The sequence below is a fragment of the Planococcus citri genome, chromosome 4 (genome assembly GCF_950023065.1).
Source record: "Planococcus citri chromosome 4, ihPlaCitr1.1, whole genome shotgun sequence".
NCBI lineage: Eukaryota > Metazoa > Arthropoda > Insecta > Hemiptera > Pseudococcidae > Planococcus > Planococcus citri.
This window is the reverse complement of record NC_088680.1, coordinates 9,112,740-9,130,732: the sequence shown is the minus strand read 5'-3', so window position 1 is coordinate 9,130,732 and position 17,993 is coordinate 9,112,740. Positions and strand designations below refer to the sequence as shown.

The window sequence follows — 17,993 nt, the reverse complement described above, 5'->3', positions numbered from 1 at the left end:
TGATTCGAGATAGAGAATGATAATAACTTACGATTAGTATAAATGGCCGAAAAACATGCTTTTCGTCGTTATTTTCCTAGAGGCCATTATTCCATTTTTATGATTCGATGTCTAGGAGGAGCCATATTCTGACGAATTTCATAGCGTGAATATCAGTCTATACTTGAATTTAAATGGGTGTGATTTTAATCGCGTGAAATTATTCGATTCGGACGAGGTGGAATCAGCTGCTAGAATTAAGTCAAGTTGATAGAAATTATGTTCGTTGAACTCACAAAAGTCTCGTGAGTTAGTATTGATCGACGAGTATTGAAGTTTTCTTCAGTCTATGCCTGTTTTTATTACTTGCCCATTGAAAATTTTCACCGTAGTGATTGCTTAATCATATTAAAATTGTTCCGTTACCAACCACCCCCCCCCCCACACCAATATTCACTAAAGGAGCTTAAAATTCAAGATACCTATTTTAAAATTGTCACTTCTTAAAGTTTTTACACGTTGAATTACTTTTCGTTCTTGAAGGGATGCCCTCCCCCCACTATCGAAACGTCATTTTTTGTGTGATATTATGAAAATGACTTGTTATTTATTCATTTGTTTTTTGACGTACTCGTACTTTATCAAACATTTGACATTTTGTTGACATTTTGAAATTATTAGGTATCATAAAAGCACATCAAGGAATATGTTTTTCAAACTTTGTATTTAGAACTTCTCCTCCCCTCCCCTTGACTGAAAACACATTCGAATATTATCCAAATTCTTGGACGTTTTGTTTGTCCATTTCGAGGGAGTTTTTTCTCTTATTTTTACTGTCAGAACGAACCCTATTCCTCTCTCTTCTCAGCAAAAAGTGGAGATTTTGAAAGTCCGTAGTGAAAGTAGTGGTTTTCAGTAATTTTGCTTGAAAGGTAGTGAAAAACGAAAATAATTAGTGGAAAATCCAGTAGATGCATTTTGAAAAGTATAAGTGCCAAAGTTCATTTGAACAGTAGTTACTTACTTTATAAAATTTTTTGGTCGTCGTCGTCGTTTCCTTATAAGCGGTAGGCCTATTGGCCTGACTGCTGTGGTGTGGAACCTGTTGAGGATGAGCCTGAGGTATCAGTGAGTTTCCTCCTTGGTCTCCCTCTGCTTCTTTTCCCCGTTGGTGTATATTGGAGGACCTGTTTTGGTGATCTTGTTTCCTCCATCCTTTTGACATGATTTCTCCAATCTTTCCTACCTATACTTTTTTATTTTTTTCATGACTGGCATCACTCCGAGATCTGCTGTTATTTTCTCAGATGGGACTCTGTCTCTGAGTCACCCCTGCCATTCTCCTCATGACCTTCATCTCAGCTGCCGTTATTCTTCTTTTATCAGATTTCTTCAATGCCCAGACCTCGCTTCCATAAGTCATCATTGGTATTGCTAGGGTATTGTACACCTTCGTCCTTCAGTCTTGTTTCTTTTCGCACCTTACTGCTTCTCAGGGTCCTATTTATCAGTCCTGTGACTCTCAGGAACTTTGCAATCTTTCCACCAACATCTACTTCTCCCTGGTATGATATCGTGTTCCCCAGGTATTTGAAATTGTTGACCTGTTCAATGATTTTTCCGTTTATTACAATCTTGCTTCTTACTGGTTCCTTTCCTTAGAAGGCCATTGTTTTTGTTTTCTCTGATGATATTCTCATATCATACTTTTCTGATGTCTTTGTTAAGATTGTACATTGATCTCTGTAGGTCATCTTCTGTTTCAGCTAGTACTGCTTGATCATCTGCGAAAAGTACTGTTGATATTTCCTGCCTTCTGTCTGTCTTGATTCCTTTTGGCTTCATTTTCTGCCATTCTTTCACCATGTGATCCATGTACATGTTGAATAAAACACAAGACAGTGAGTATCCCTGGCGGACTCCCCTGTTTATTTCTGCTTGTTCTGAGAGTTTATTTCCAATTTGTACTCTAATTCTGGTGTTCTTATAAATGCTGTTTATTACCTTTCGCATTTTATATGTTATCTCTTCATCTTTTAGCACTCCAAACAGTTTTTTTCTATTGACCCTATCATATGATTTTTCCAGGTCTATAAAGCACATGTGTGTTTCTAGGTTGTATTCAATCCTTTTTTCCATCAGTAGTTTTACTGTAAAACTTGCATCAGTGCATGATCTTACTTTTCTGAATCCGTTTTGACTTTCTGACATCTTTTCTTCTGCATAGTATACCAGTTGTTTTGCCAGTATTTTTGCATATATCTTGTAGCAGGTGTTGAGTAGACTTATTCCTCGGTAGTTTTTCAGGTTTGACATATCACCTTTCTTGAACAGTGGTATTATAATTGCTGTTTTGAATTCTTCAGGTACCTTTTCTTCTTGGTACATCCTATTTAGGAATTCCAGCAGTCTTCTTTTGAATTCACCACTTGCGTATTTGTACAATTCTGTTGGTATGCCATCTTCTCCTGGAGCTTTTGCATTTTTTGCTGTTTTCAAAGCTTCTTGTAGCTCTTTAAATGAAATTCGGTCTTCTGGTTCTCCAATTTCCTCTTCTATCTTTATGTCTTGTGTGTTTTCATCACTCCAGAGTTCTTCAAAATATTCCTTTGCATCATTGATTTTTATTTTTGGCAAACCCACTCTTTCATTAAAATTTGTGTCAATTCTCCTTATGATCTTATACACCTTTGGCCGTAACTTGTATGTGTCATGCTCCAGGAATGTGATGAAATTTTCCCAGCTCTCTCTCTGTAATTTCCTGGACTTTCTCTTGACTTTTGCCGACTGTTTTCGATATTCTTCACCATCAACCTCACTTTTTGAGCTCATGAATTTCCTAAATGCCTGTCGTTTCTTTCGAATGAGTTCTTGGATTTCGTTGTCCCAATTCTTTATTCGCTTTGCCCAGATTCTGCATGGAACCATTCCTAAACTTTCTTTTACCACTTTTGTCACAATGGATTTGATATTTTTTCATTCTTCTTCCATGTCCTGGCTTTTTAGTATTTCTTCACTTATGATGTTCATCCGTCTTTGGTACAGCCATTGGTTGGTTGGGTCATCCAGGGCTCTTGTGTTGATTTTCTTTTCATTTTTCCTGGCTGGTATTCTTGTTGTTTCCATTCTCATTAATCCTTGAACAAAATGATGGTCAGTGCCTATTTCTAGACCCCTGTATGTTCTTACATCCAAGAATTTCTTTGCGGCATTTTTGTTGGCTATAAAATGGTCGATCATTGAGCTTTGTCCTCTTATATTGCTCCAAGTCATCTTGTGATCTTTTTTGTGTTGGTAGAATGTATTCATGATTCTCAGTCCATTGAAAGTGCAAAAATCTATCAGTCTCTTCCCATTTGTATTCACTCCTTCTGTTCCATACATACCAGTTACTGTCTTTACACGCCTATCTCCTACCTGAGCATTCAAGTCTCCTGCTATTATCAATTTATCTTCTGGATTTACTGCTTGTACTGCCCTCTGTAGTTGCTCGTAGAACTCTTCGCTTTGTTCCTCTCTTCCCTCTTCTGGTGCATATACTCCGATTATTGTAAGAAAGTCTTTTTTCAATCTCATCCTTGCTGATACAATTCTTTCATGCCATATGTTGTATGAGTCGATGTTTTCGCGGTGTTTATTATTTTGGAAAACTGGAATTTCTGAAAAAATTTCTGGAGTCTTCAAACAAGCTCAAAACCATTTCAAGTCGACTCGGGTTCCTGAAAATTTTCCAAAATGCACTTTCCCGGATGAAAAAATCTCGAATTGCTATTTTTCCAATAATGATGATGACGATCAATATCACGAATAAAAAAATTCTCAAAAAATCCGCGTCTCTTTCTCCCTTTCCTTCCTTTGAAAACCCTGTCTGCCAAAATGGACAAAAAAGTCTTGTTTTTTTGGAGAAAATTGCTCAGAATGTCTAATTTTTTGTCAAAATAGGTACCTACACCACAAATTTCTGTTTTGTAGGTCTAAATTTCTAAACGTTCCGAAAATTACTAAAAAAAATTGCTGCTCTTTTTTTTGCCAAAATTGCCCTCTAGCCTCACTTTTTTGGTCGAAATTGTCAAAAAGATCTTAATTTTTTTTGCCAGTTTGTCATTATAGTATTTTTGAATCGTTCTATTTTTAATTTGTTTATTTAAATTACAAAATCCAAACCAAAAAAAAAAAAAAAATGAAAGAAATGAAAAAATTGATCAGGGGAAGGGAGGTGGGTAAAAAGCATTTTGGAAGGTAGTGATTTTTTTTTTGAAAGGTAGTGAAAGAAGTAGTAAAAGTGTAGTGATTTTCGGTCAGCAAATTCCTGTAAACAGACACCCCTGCTTCAGAAAAGACCAATCAGACATTCTAAGATGAAATTTAGAACCTTGAACGAAGTTCAAAAGCGATAATTATGTTTTTGATATCAAAAAAATATTCCTAAAAGTCATTCAGGGTGTTCACTTTTCCAGATGAAATGATGTTCCTTGATTTTTTTTCCATTAAGGGAGAAGAAGAGGAGTAGGGGGGGGTTAAATTTTTTCAACGTTATCAGAGACGAATTTCATCAATTTTTTGAGATGCAAAACGTCCCAAACAATCAAATCAAATTGGATTTTTGAACATTTTCAAGAGTTGCTTGAGTCAATTAACGATCAGAGCTTCTTGGAAACATTTTTTTAAAATACCATTTGTTCTTGTTTCTAATCTAAGAAGATAATTTTTTCAATGTTGGAACAAAATTTGAATTTTTTGAAATTTTAATAATTTTTAGTTCTTTTAAGTACCTAGGTACAATTTTTTTTTCAAATTCTCTTTTAAAGTTTCTTCTGATACGTGCATTCTTTTTAATCATAATGCACACTATGTTCCAATCCTTCAATATTTCGAGAGCATTATTTATTTTTTATTGAGTAGATTTCATCATTTTGAAAAATTGGAATTTAAAATCTTGATATGGAACGATTTTCTGAAATTTTGTCACGTTAAAATTATGTAAGAAGATCTCCCTTTTGTTTTCATATTCAGAAAGATCCATTTAGAACACTCCCCCCACCCCTGCTCAAAAACAATCAAATAATATGGAATGAAAAAATTAATCTCCAAGAGAGCGATTGTTCAGTATCTTTCACAGAATTTTTTCAAAAAGTTTTGATCTTTATATTCAAGCATTTCTTTCATGTACTGAACTATATTTTTTTGTATACTTAGGTCTAGGTATTATTAGTTTTTCAATTTTTGTGATTCATTTATATCTGGATTTTCAATAAAACATCATTATTCTGTTAGATCGATTATCGTTATCTCGATTTTTAATAAAGTTATCTGCAATTTTACTTTTTTATTGATCATTTTCGGTGATTTATGGCTTTAAAAAAAATGTATAATATTATTTAATTCGATAAAAATTATGAAAATTAGTCCTGAAACAAATACCTCCTCTTCCTCCTCTGCCACCCACAAATCAAATTTCTCCACATTCTGGACATTTGGGAGGTTCCAGTCGTATTTTTGATTTTTCCAGAAGACGCGAAAATTAATTAGGACAGCTAAAAAACGGAATTATGGCTCATTTTCAATCTTTGCAGAGGGTTTATCCTCATTTGGATTGATTTCCAGACGAACAATGTGAGTATTTTTTTTTCTTTTTTTTTGACCAACATACCTATCTTTAATGGTATCTAAAGTGGAGAATTCTAGTAAAAAAAAAAAAAAAAAACGCAATTCGTTGAATTAGGTCAAGCATAAGCCACAACTCGATTTTTAGCTTCCCAAATTACGTGATTTCCACCCTTCCTAGAGACATTTTAATACTCCGGAGAAATCAAAAATCAAGCTGTGAGACTCCAGAATCGCTCAAAATAGTGAAATTCGGGTAGGAGGGGGTGGGTTGGAGGTGAAGAGTAGGAGAGGGGTTGTTTTCAGACAAGATGCTTTATCAAGTATCTGAATTTTTTCCTCTAAAAAAGTATCAAAAAAATGCACTTACGATTAAATAAGTCCTGGGAATCGCTTCAAATGTGAATAAATTCTTCAAATAGGTCAAGTGAATGAGCCACAACTCGATTTTCAGCAACCAACGTTGATTTCCACATCTTCTGGAGAAATCTATATAATCGTGCTGGAGGCTTCAGAATGGTCAAAAAATATATGGAAATGGTCAATTTTGAACTCTCAAAAAATCGCCAAGAATGGAAACATCAATTTTTTTGGCAGCTGAAACTGAATTTCTGATAATGAGAGGGGGGTTTAGATCACATTCTTTCCAAAAATGGTGATCCCGTTCTAATCTATACGAATCCCTGATAAGGTGGATCGAATTTTGTGATCAGTGAAATCTTATTTCTGGTCTTTTTTCCGCCCTCCAATTTTCATTTTTGTGAGGACCCACTTTCCCCTCCTTCCACAAAAAATTATATTTTTTCTGAAAGAAAGAGAAAATTACAATTCAGAATTTTTGGCAGAATTTTACTTGAATGGCGAATTTGGAGAACCACTGGGCAGTTCAGCACTGACTTGATCCTTCACTCTGCTCCCTCCTTTTCACAGAAAGACGAGTTTTTTCCCAAGTTCTGGAACACTTACCAGACCACTGAAGCCTGATTATCATTTTTTTTATGATCAACATTTTGTACATTAAATTAACAAAGATCTTATCCTGATCGCATTATTATCAATCAACTAACACATATTTTCGATTTTTCAGCGAATTACCAAACTCCACTTTCGACGGTACCAACACAGTGACTCATCTCGTACTAGAAAACAGCAAAATAAATCAGTTCCCAGGATCGATATTCGATCACTTGCCCAACGTTCAGTTCCTCAGCATCGGCAGGACGTCGATTAAGACAGTAACTCCTTCTGATTTCAAAGTAAGGTACCTATTAATTTACTCTTAGGTTATATATTTTTGGCAATAAAAAAAAACCTTCAAGCTGATTGATTATTTTTCTCATTTGGTGGTTTTTAGAGCTTGAGAAAACTCAAGAATTTGGTCATCCACGAGAGTGATTTATCGGTGATCGAGAATGGCACTTTTCCTGATACTTTGACCAATATAATACTAGAAGATAATAATATTACAACTTTAAATCATACTTTAAGGTAGGTGAAAAAAAATCGTTCTCATTTTACATTTTTTTTTGAACTGAGTTAACAGAAGAGCACTCCAGTTCTCGCTTGTGGGTTCAAGCCTTAGTAAGAGCTTTATTTACGAAATGATTCCATATTTTAAAGAGAGACGTACCTACCTGGGTAACTTATACGTTAAAAACCAGACAGTAGATTATAATAAAAAGTGAAAATAACATATTTTTGATCAAAGTTCATCAGAACAGTTTACTTTTTCACGAGTAGAGAGAGAGAGAGAAACAGAGAGATTTCCTACGGTAACTATGCATAATAAATACACCAATGTGTAGGTATATGATAATCGATGATAAGCTGAAATATCGGTACAATAATCGCCGTACCTAGGTAATACATACAAGCTTCAGAATATTCAATTATGATCTTGATTGAAAAATATGTACCTACCTATCTTATTGATCAAAATAAAAAATAAAATAATATGCACTTATTGTAACAGAGGTGTCAAAAATTTCCCCATCACGGATTTTTTTATTTTTTATTCATGAGATATTAATTTTTGGTAAATTTCCAGGAATAATTTCAACCTGAAGCTGGTCATTGCGAGGAACAACAACATCGACTCGTTAAAAGAACAATTACCAGATTACACGGCGAACACGAACTTAGCCTGGTTGGATGTATCGTTGAATAAGCTCTCAACTTTACCAGACTCGTTCAAAAATCTTACTCGATTGAACCTCTTTAACGGAGCCAATAACAGAATATCGAATTTAAACAACGTGTTTAGAAAATTAAACCGAATGTCCGATCTGGACATGGCGAATAATCAAATAAATAAGGTTCGTGTTAAACATATTGCCTATCTGGATCGCCGCACTTATAATAATATTGTACTTATTCATAATATTTGCAAAGATGTTTATTAGTTACTCGTCGGCGAATTCATCGTCTTATCGTTATCAGCTCAGTAACGAGTAAATCGAGTAGGAAGCTTTGCCAATGTGCAATTAAAAATTTTTCGTGGTGGGTTGTGGCTTCTTATCGAGTACACATAATAGAATTTTCCTCTTTCCTTGGATCGAGGATAGAGAGTAAACAATTTACGAGCTATACTAATGAGAAAACCTTGACAATACATTGAACTGTACAAAGTAAGATTGTTTAAAAGTCGAAATTTATTTTGATAAAAACGATACGTGCATCGTATAGCTGCTGTATGTATTTATGTGTACCACAGAAAAAAAATGGAAAAAGATACGATGATGTTACCTCTCGACGTTGCGTAATATCATCACCTTGATAATATGTACATAATACATAACTTATGTATATGTGTATTTGTATTATTGATAATACCAATACCAATCACATAGCTGTATATGACTGCACATCTTACGTACTGTACATATTATGCACATGTGACCGATACGATGCTTCAAAATTATACATATAGGTACCTACCTAAGTAGAATGAATTCAGTATCAATACCCTCCACCCCCTCTCTCTCAACGGTGTACACGCCTTGATTGCTGGGGAAAAAGTTCAATATTCTCTTAATAACTGATAATATGTATCTACTTGCAAAAGCTCTGAATTGCATTTTTCTCATATTCACACAAACTCGAGTAAAAAAAAAAAAGTAGTCGAGGTTGGAACGTTTTAAATTATTTTTTAAATCAAAAATTAAAATCACAAGAATTTTAATAATTGAGAAATTTGGGAAAACAGGGACTAAAAACCAAGAGCTTTTACCTCTTGGATTATAAATTTTCAAAAGTTTTCGCCCTCACTTCGCTCGAACTAGATCATTTTTTCCTTTTCTTTTCTCCGATCAAAGTTAGAAAGTGAAAAAATTGACTTCTCACATCAAAAATAATGTTGTTTTACTTGACATTTTCCAAAAAAAAAAAAAAAAAACTCTCTTCGATGCATTTCAGTCAATATACTACCATAAAGCTAAAATATTTAAAAATGTCTTATTTTTGCTGAAAATTCGGAAATAATAATCTCTCATTTTTGCCAAAATTGGGGTATTTGAAAATACAATAATTAAAATTATGTCCTGAAAAAAATGTAAATTGTCAATTTTTGAAAGCTTTTGATCTCGCCTTCACGCCTTGCTTGGGGCCCATCCATATTTTTAAAAAATAATTAAGAACTTATTACATATAATTTCCTGAAAACTGAAAATGTTGAAATCATGAAAACCAACCTTTTTGCATAATCAAAAATTCAAGAATGATGTTGTTTTACGTTTCGAAATTCGAATTATCAATTTCTAGCAGCTTTCGCCCTCGCGTCGCTCGGGCTAGGTAGATCATTTTCCTTTCTTCTGTTTTTGAAACAATGAATTCTCACATCAAAAAATATAACGTTGTTTTATTTTTGAAAAATTATTAATTTTCAAAAAATATAATTTCCTGCAAACTATTGTTAAATTTTTTTAACCCTTAAAGGCCTTGACCAAACTGTAAGTGATTCAAAAAAATACTTTCAATTTATTGAATAGGACTGACATGAATATCACTTTAATGTGTTGTATGCCCCCCTCCCCCTCAAAACCATTTCGTAAATGAAGGGTCAATTTTTTCATTTTTTTGAAAATTACGAAAAAGCAAAATACCTAATTGGCCCAAATTTGAGGTAATCTTATATAATCGCATTATTCGCATTCCACCCATCTAATTATTGAAAGCAAATCCTTGATGAGCCCCTTCCCATTTTTGGTGGGGCATAAATATGAAAAAGTTGAGGTAAAATACAGGCCAATGTCCTCCATTTGTAATTTTATGAATTTGTTAATATGCTTTCACAAAATATAATCACAAAGGGTGTACGCAGTGGGGTACAGAGCAATTTGTTCATTTTTTGATTAACTAGTTTCGTAAAAGTGGCTAAAACATGAGACACAAGCACAACAAGTACCGCATATGAGAATACACTTTACTTGAAGTACATAAAAAGTATGACAATTTATAAAATGTGTATACAAGCATGCCTCAGCTTTCTCGGGACTTTTTACTTTTAGTTGCACAAATAGGTATCTAAAGCTCATCAGAATAAATCTCACACATCATTCGTAATTTGGGTGAAGTGAAATTTTTGTACGATGATGCAGCTTACTCGACTGGAAATCATGATTAGTTATGAAAAATAATAACAACAATACAAGAATGCCTGAGCTTTTTCAGAACTTTCAGCTGTCAGCTTCTCATACCTCTAAAGCACAAATGAATAAATTTCACACTTCATTCATAATTGAATATTGATTTGGATAGCGTGTAATTTTGGTATAATGATGCCATTTACTCAACAAAGACATTGGGCCAATTGTAAGGGAATCATGATTAGTTACAAAAAATAATAACTGTATATGTGATGCGCTCTGTGAAATAGGACCACAAGTCAGAAAATGAAATTGTTCAGTACATTAAAATAATCGAATTGTGATGACAAATATCAATTTTCAAGTTTTGTTATATTTTGAAAGAACACACTTCTAAGAACTTGTGTACAAATTTTCAGCGCAAAATATTGGGTAGTTCGTCCTTAATTATGTGTTATAAAAGCGTATATCAGATTTGTAAAAAGAATCACAAGTCAGTAACCACGTTTTGGTGATGTTTTTCTGGTCTTTCCTGTTATTTATGTTAGTTTCACAATAAAATTAGTTGTATACCATTAGAAAACCCATTTTTTAAAAATGTTTTGGTGGCTGGGTGCCTGAGGTGACAGCTTGGCACGCCGGAGGTCGCGAGTTCGAGTACAGCTGCTGGCGAAAATTGAAAAAAAATGTTTCACTCATTTTCTGTTTCAAGTCTTGAGTTTTTGTAAAATTATCACTTTTTACACATTTTTACGTTTTTTTCAAATTTCTTGCGTCATTTTCCTACTTTTGTGAGTATTGAATTTATGCATGCCTTGCATAATATCAGAACCATCCATCCATTTGACGTAATTTTTTTTTTATAGCATCGCATGGTACCCAGGATACACATATTAAAATTTCAGATCGATATGTGAAGTGGTTTTGAAGTAAAAAAATAATATGTGCTCGGAAACGCAAAAAAACTTTGAACTGATTTTTCTCAAAAAGCATTTTTTCAAAATTAAAACTTTGAGGCGCCGTGTCTCGGGTATTTTTCAACCAATTTTCGATATTTTTATCTCAAAATGTTCGGAATGAAGTCCTCTAATAATTAAGCAAAAAATCAATTTCGATTTTTCCGACTTGTGGTCCTGTTTCACAGAGCGCATCACATATGTGACCGTCCGCGATAAAACCGACCATCCGTCGCAAAAAATTGAAAAATTTTTTTCGGGAATTTTTGTTCCCTAAACCATTTACGGCCCAAAAATAGGCGAAAAAACATTTTCGATTTTTTGCAACGGATGGTCGGTTTTATCGCGGTCGGTTTTATCGCGGACGGTCAAACATACAAGAATGCCTGCGTTTTTTCAGAATTTTGAGCTGTCAGCTACTCTCACCTCTAAAGCTCATCACTGTATAAATTTCACATTTCATTCGTAATTAATTTGGATAGTGAAATTTCTGTATTATGATGCAGCTTCCTCCACTAAAAGATTGGGCACAACATAAAGGAATCATGATTAGTTACAATAATTATAAACTACAAATACAAGAATGCTTGAGCTTTTTCAGAACTTTGAGCTGCCAGCTACTCTCACCTCTAAAGCACATCTGTATAAATTTCACACATCTTTAGTAATTCATTCGGATAGTAAAATTTCTGTATGAGAATGTTGTGCCCAATCTTGTGGAAGAAGAAGCTGCATCATCATACAGAAATTTCACTATCCGAAATGATTCCCTTACAATTGGCCCAATGTCTTTGTCGAGTAAATGGCATCATTATACCAAAATTACACGCTATCCAAATCAATATTCAATTATGAATGAAGTGTGAAATTTATTCATTTGTGCTTTAGAGGTATGAGAAGCTGACAGCTGAAAGTTCTGAAAAAGCTCAGGCATTCTTGTATATGTTGTTATTATTTTTCATAACTAATCATGATTTCCAGTCGAGTAAGCTGCATCATCGTACAAAAATTTCACTTCACCCAAATTACGAATGATGTGTGAGATTTATTCTGATGAGCTTTAGATATTTGTGCAACTAAAAGTAAAAAGTCCCGAGAAAGCTGAGGCATGCTTGTATACACATTTTATAAATTGTCATACTTTTTATGTACTTCAAGTAAAGTGTATTCTCATATGCGGTACTTGTTGTGCTTGTGTCTCATGTTTTAGCCACTTTTACGAAACTAGTTAATCAAAAAATGAACAAATTGCTCTGTACCCCACTGCGTACACCCTTTGTGATTATATTTTGTGAAAGCATATTAACAAATTCATAAAATTACAAATGGAGGACATTGGCCTGTATTTTACCTCAACTTTTTCATATTTATGCCCCACCAAAAATGGGAAGGGGCTCATCAAGGATTTGCTTTCAATAATTAGGTGGGTGGAATGCGAATAATGCGATTATATAAGATTACCTCAAATTTGGGCCAATTAGGTATTTTGCTTTTTCGTAATTTTCAAAAAAATGAAAAAATTGACCCTTCATTTACGAAATGGTTTTGAGGGGGAGGGGGGCATACAACACATTAAAGTGATATTCATGTCAGTCCTATTCAATAAATTGAAAGCATTTTTTTGAATCACTTACAGTTTGATCCAGGCCTTTAAGGGTTAATGTACCTATCAAGTTTTTCAAAGCTTTTGCTCTCGCTTTGCTCGGGCAAATTTGAATTATTATATACTGTGCAAGTTTTAAAAAATTTTCAATAATGAAAAATTAAATTCAGAAATGAAACATCACCAAGTCAATAAGCGCAAAATAACAAAAAAAGGTGCACGTACAAATTGTGGCGTTGAAGTTGAAACTTCTTATACCTATTGAAAATGATGTTTATGTACCTCACAAATTGTAAATTTTCTCGATAATATTCTGCTCTATTTTTAAATTTGATTTTCAAAGGTTAAAAGAGTAAAAAAAAAATTGAAGATTTAAAATTATTCAACATTTTTGCTTCCAACTACCCCTTCCAAAATTTATTGGAACCACATCGAAGAAATGCCGGAGCTGAGAGGAGAGGGTCTGAAGTAAAAAGTTAGGAGAGTTTCAGTCTCACCCCCTCCCCCTCACAACTCATCACTCTTCATGTAACGTCAAAAATTTAATGTATCCCAAAAATTTTGGCAAAAAAAATATTTTATAAAAAATGAACCTGTTTTCAATGAGAACATAAAATTTCATTTTTGGTCAAAAATTCCCAAAAAGTACGGGTTTTTACCAAATTTTCCAAATTTTGTATTACCGAAAATTTTTTGAAATCAGAAACCTTACGATATTTGACACAATCTCATTCTAATCTTGTTGTAATGTGAAAATTCTTTCTCGTGAGTAGCCAAAGTTGTCAAAACCAATGAAATGTAGAATAATTGTAGGCAGTAAATTTCTCCATCGTGAGCCTCCAAAAAAATTAGTAAGAGAAAATTGGAAAAATTTGAAACCGGGAAAATATTTTGTTTGGCACATAGTTGTGCCAATTTTTTTTAGATCATTACAACTAATTTCAAAAAAAAAACAAAAAAAAACGAAAAAATCTGGTAAGTTTTGGCATTTTTCTGAGTAACATTCAACTCAAATGAGGGTCTCTACTGGCTTTGGTCAAATGTATCCAATAAGCTGGTTATAGTGGAGTCAATAATGTTGAAGAAAATCTGTCTTTTTCTCTTCGAAAATTATCTTTTCAAGTTCAGAAGCCCACGAGTAGATACATGCTCATAAAATTCAATCAAATCATTTCCAATAAAATTTGAGAACCCTCCTCCGCTCCCCTGGATCACAAAAGATCACCAATCTCGTATTCATGTATTACAAAAAAAAATCAATTGAAACGACTTTATCATTTTACTCACCTGCAAAATATAAAAACTGATTTTTACCTATTTTTTTTTTTTTTTTTGCAGTTGTCCAGTCAAGAATTTGAGAACTGCGCATCGATGACCAAGTTGAATCTATCCGATAATGAAATATGGAATTTGAACCGATCTCTCGTATCTTTGGTATCTTTAGAATTTTTAAATTTAACTAACAACAAACTGACTGAATTTTCATTGGAGGAGATTCGAGGCTTGAGGAAATTACAGATCGTCGAATTGTGCCACAATAAAATAGAGAAATTCGTTGGAAAACTCGAAGTAAGTACATATTTAGAACAAGGTACCTACTACAAACACATAAGGAAAGAGTACCTACCTAATTTGGAGGAATGAACTGTATTTTTATTTTTTCAAACATTATATTTCACTTTGCAGACAGATACAGCTCCTTTGAACATCTCAATAGAAGAATTAAGACTGGAATTCAACGATTTACGAATCCTGGAAGGATCGATCGGAGAAATCGAAGGTTTACAGCGTTTAAACATCAGTTATAACTTTTTGGAAACCATTCCGGCTTATTTCCTGAATAATTTAACTAAGCTGCAGATTCTAGACGTTTCGCATAATTTATTACACACTTTGGACGACACCTCCAAAGTAATTATTCAATCTGCTACTCATATTTTTAAAAACTCCATAGCTCAAATCATTGATCGATAGATATGTACTTCGATAACCGGCTCGATCTACATAATCATGTTGTGTTTCTTTTGCAGGCTCGTTTACCGTCCTTAGGCTACTTTTACGCGTCTAATAATAGGATAACGGAATTGAATAAGATTTTCTCTGTTGTTTGCTTCATGCATTTACAAAATAATGCCATCGAAACGGTGAAACCAGATTTTATCGAAGATAATCGATGTATTTACGAACCCGGAGTCAACGCTACTTTATATGTTTTTCTTGATGGTACGTATAACTTTTCAGAATATTATATTTTTCAAACTGTCTCAAATTTCAAAATGAGAACGATTCATCGAAAACTTCCTCATTTTCCCTTTAAAATTATTCTAAAAGAATATGATCTAAATCTAAAAAGCTGCAATTCAATTTAAGCAATAATTATGAAATTCTCGTCTATTTTCAGGAAACCCAGTCCTCTGCAAAGAAACCGATAAACAGATAATCGCCAGCGTAGAAAAAAGAAACGCCACGAAAATCGTCGGCCAATGCCCAAAAGCTCCTAACGAAGAATTAAAATACCACGTGAATAACACAGATTCATCTCCAATCACACTAGTAACATTGGGCGAATACGTGTAATTTGACTAGTCTTTTGCTTATATTAAACGTGCCATAAGTAAATCAAATTCTCAATCTCTATATAAGAACAATATTTTACCTTTTATTTTTTACGTATACGAAAATTAGGCTAAATAAGGATGTTATCATGCATTTAATACCTAATTATGACACGACAACTTGATCATCATCACTCATAAAATCTCAATATTCATAATTAAGTTCTTCATCATTCGTTGAAAAAAAATCAAAATCGAATAAGTACAGTTGTTTTTCAATTTCTAATTTAAATTATTTTATTTATTTTATCGTTGTTTTTTTTCTTCGTATTTTTAATGTATTTTTATTCGCTTGTTTTATACAAATAATTCGACGAACCAATGTGCGGTTAGTTTTTTCTCTTTTTTCTTTTTCTTTTTTTAAAAAAAATAATTTCCTACCTTATCATTTTTGTTTTTTCTTCTTTTTCAATTTTAGAAGTAATTTTATTGATATAGGTAATGAGATGTGTATTTTTGCCCAAGACATGAATTGATTCTAATGAAATATTTTTTTTTTGAATCGAAATAATTAATAAAATGTTTAAAATTTACAAACCGTTTCAATTTTACTAGTTTATCGTGAATTTTAGTTTTGAAAAAGTCTACTTTGAGCTAATTTCAAAATAACAAACATTGAACGTGAAAAAAAAACAAGAAAATGAACAGAATAATAATTCATCGTGAACTTTCTAATTAAAATGCGAGGCTAAAAACTTAATCTATCTTTCAGAATTAACTTAGAGCTAATTTCACAAACATTGAACGTGAGAAAAAAAAATTAAATGAAAAAAATGACTTCGTAGTGTAATTTTGAATTCAATCATGAGATTAAAAATTTGATTTACCCTTCAGGAATTAAATTTATTGAAAGAGTGAGAAGCAAGGTTTGGTGAAGCGAAGGGAGAAGTAAAAACATCGGGCAAATCAGTTTCTCAAAGGAAATAGGAATTAAATTAACTACCTAATTTATTTTCAAAAAATCAAGTTCTAACGAGGGTCGGGAAAGAAAAGAGACTTCTTCTATTTGAACTTCCAGAATTATTGAATTTCTCCATAAAGCACCGAAATCAACTTGAGCTGCTAAAAATCGAACTTGAGCCTATTTTCGACCTGTTTCAACTATTTTATCCACATTTTAGGGAGATTTGGAGGCGGAACAAACGATTAAAAAACCTAATGTTTAAAAAAGAAACACTTTCGAAGGGTTCGCTTGCATGTAATCGCCTCAACTATGAATCAACTCTCCAGAATCAGCCATAACTCAAAATTAATTTCTACGTTTCTTAAGAAAAATTCAAAAATTCGAAAAAAAAAACTGAAATCGAGCTGGAGGATTTTAACAAATACAAAAATTGAGAAATTCGTATTTATGGGAGGGGGAGGAGGGCGGGGAAGGTGAGAACAGGTTGTACTTGATTTTTTTTTAGACATGAGTTGAGTGTCGCGTCTCTCTTGGAGAAATTCACAAATCGTGAGAAAAATTGAAAATCGAGCTGAAGACTTCAGAATGGTTTAAAATTGTGGGTAAAATTGTGGGGTTCGGTTTAGAGAGGGAGGGAAGGAGGGAGGGAGAGAGAGAAAGGGCGTGCGAAAAAAGAAAGAAAGAAAAAAACGACGAGTCAAGCATTCAAATTTTTCAAAATCAGAATTTCATTCATTTTGTGAACATTTTATTTACTTTGGCCATAAACACAAAGAAATAGAATAAAATCAGAGTTGGTGACATTTTTTGAAAATTTCCCATTCCTATGTCTGAATTTTTCTAAAATAAGTATGTCATTATTATCTTTTCTTTTTCAGAAAAAAAAAACTCTCTCTAGCCCCTAAAGTAAAATTGATTTCTCTGTACGAAGCTCCTAAAAATTTGAAGAATAAACCTAAAAAAAAATACTTGAGTAAAAAATTGAGGTCTGTGAATTTTTTTGTTGAAAAATTTCAGTTTTAGTTGAGATTTTTCTCAATAGGTAAAGCTAGCAATAAAAATTTTTTAAAAAATTACAAACAACCCCTTTTTTCTGAAACCCCCTACCGTAGTAGGTACTACATTAACAATGTTGATCATTTAAAAAATCGATAAATTTTACAATTTTACATTTCTAAACAAAACCTTTCTGAATGATCACCTTTTTGAAATAAAAAAAATGTCTCTGAGTTTCCCTCCATCTAACAATGTTGGCTGATGGCTCTAGTAAACTTGAAAAATTCCTCCGATTTTCATTTCGCTCTTTTGACAACTGAAAATGTCTTTTTTTGTTAAATCGAACGCTCTCAACGAGATCTAGATACTTACTTGCCCAAAAAATTTAGCAAAAGTGCAATTTTGATGTTAGAGGTACCTACCAAAGTGAAAAAGAGGGTCCAAAAATCGACATAATTTTTTTTGGATCTTACTTAAACCTAGAATCCAATATTTTTGAAAGGATTTGGTCCCATGAAAAGGGGATATGCCCCAAAAACCATTTTTTTGGAATTGAAAAAAACTGAAGTACAACCACACAATTTTTCAGTAAGTACATACATCATCAAATCTTCAGTATCTTCATAAAAATTCGAACTATTTCGCCCATATTGTGGAGGAGGAGGCGGGGAGGCGCACCATAAAAACCACTAGGTTCAGGAGAACCGAGAAAATATGAAAAGCTCTCCCAATTTTCATTTCACTTCTAAGTAT

At 33.1% G+C, this 17,993-nt stretch overlaps 1 protein-coding gene across 3 annotated transcripts in view; it reads left to right on the top strand.

The window, feature by feature from the left end:
• The window catches only part of LOC135842312 (leucine-rich repeat protein SHOC-2-like), a 43,062-nt gene extending 27,337 nt beyond the window's left edge, over positions 1 to 15,725 (top strand). For all 3 annotated transcript variants that reach the window (XM_065359706.1, XM_065359707.1, XM_065359708.1), the window contains 7 exons: positions 6,671 to 6,839; positions 6,938 to 7,071; positions 7,631 to 7,898; positions 14,064 to 14,294; positions 14,412 to 14,636; positions 14,756 to 14,948; positions 15,127 to 15,725. In XM_065359706.1, the coding sequence (XP_065215778.1) occupies positions 6,671 to 6,839; positions 6,938 to 7,071; positions 7,631 to 7,898; positions 14,064 to 14,294; positions 14,412 to 14,636; positions 14,756 to 14,948; positions 15,127 to 15,302 (1,396 nt within the window). In that variant the 3' untranslated portion in view covers positions 15,303 to 15,725. The remainder of the gene's footprint in view (positions 1 to 6,670; positions 6,840 to 6,937; positions 7,072 to 7,630; positions 7,899 to 14,063; positions 14,295 to 14,411; positions 14,637 to 14,755; positions 14,949 to 15,126) is intronic.
• The last annotated feature ends 2,268 nt before the right edge of the window (positions 15,726 to 17,993 follow it).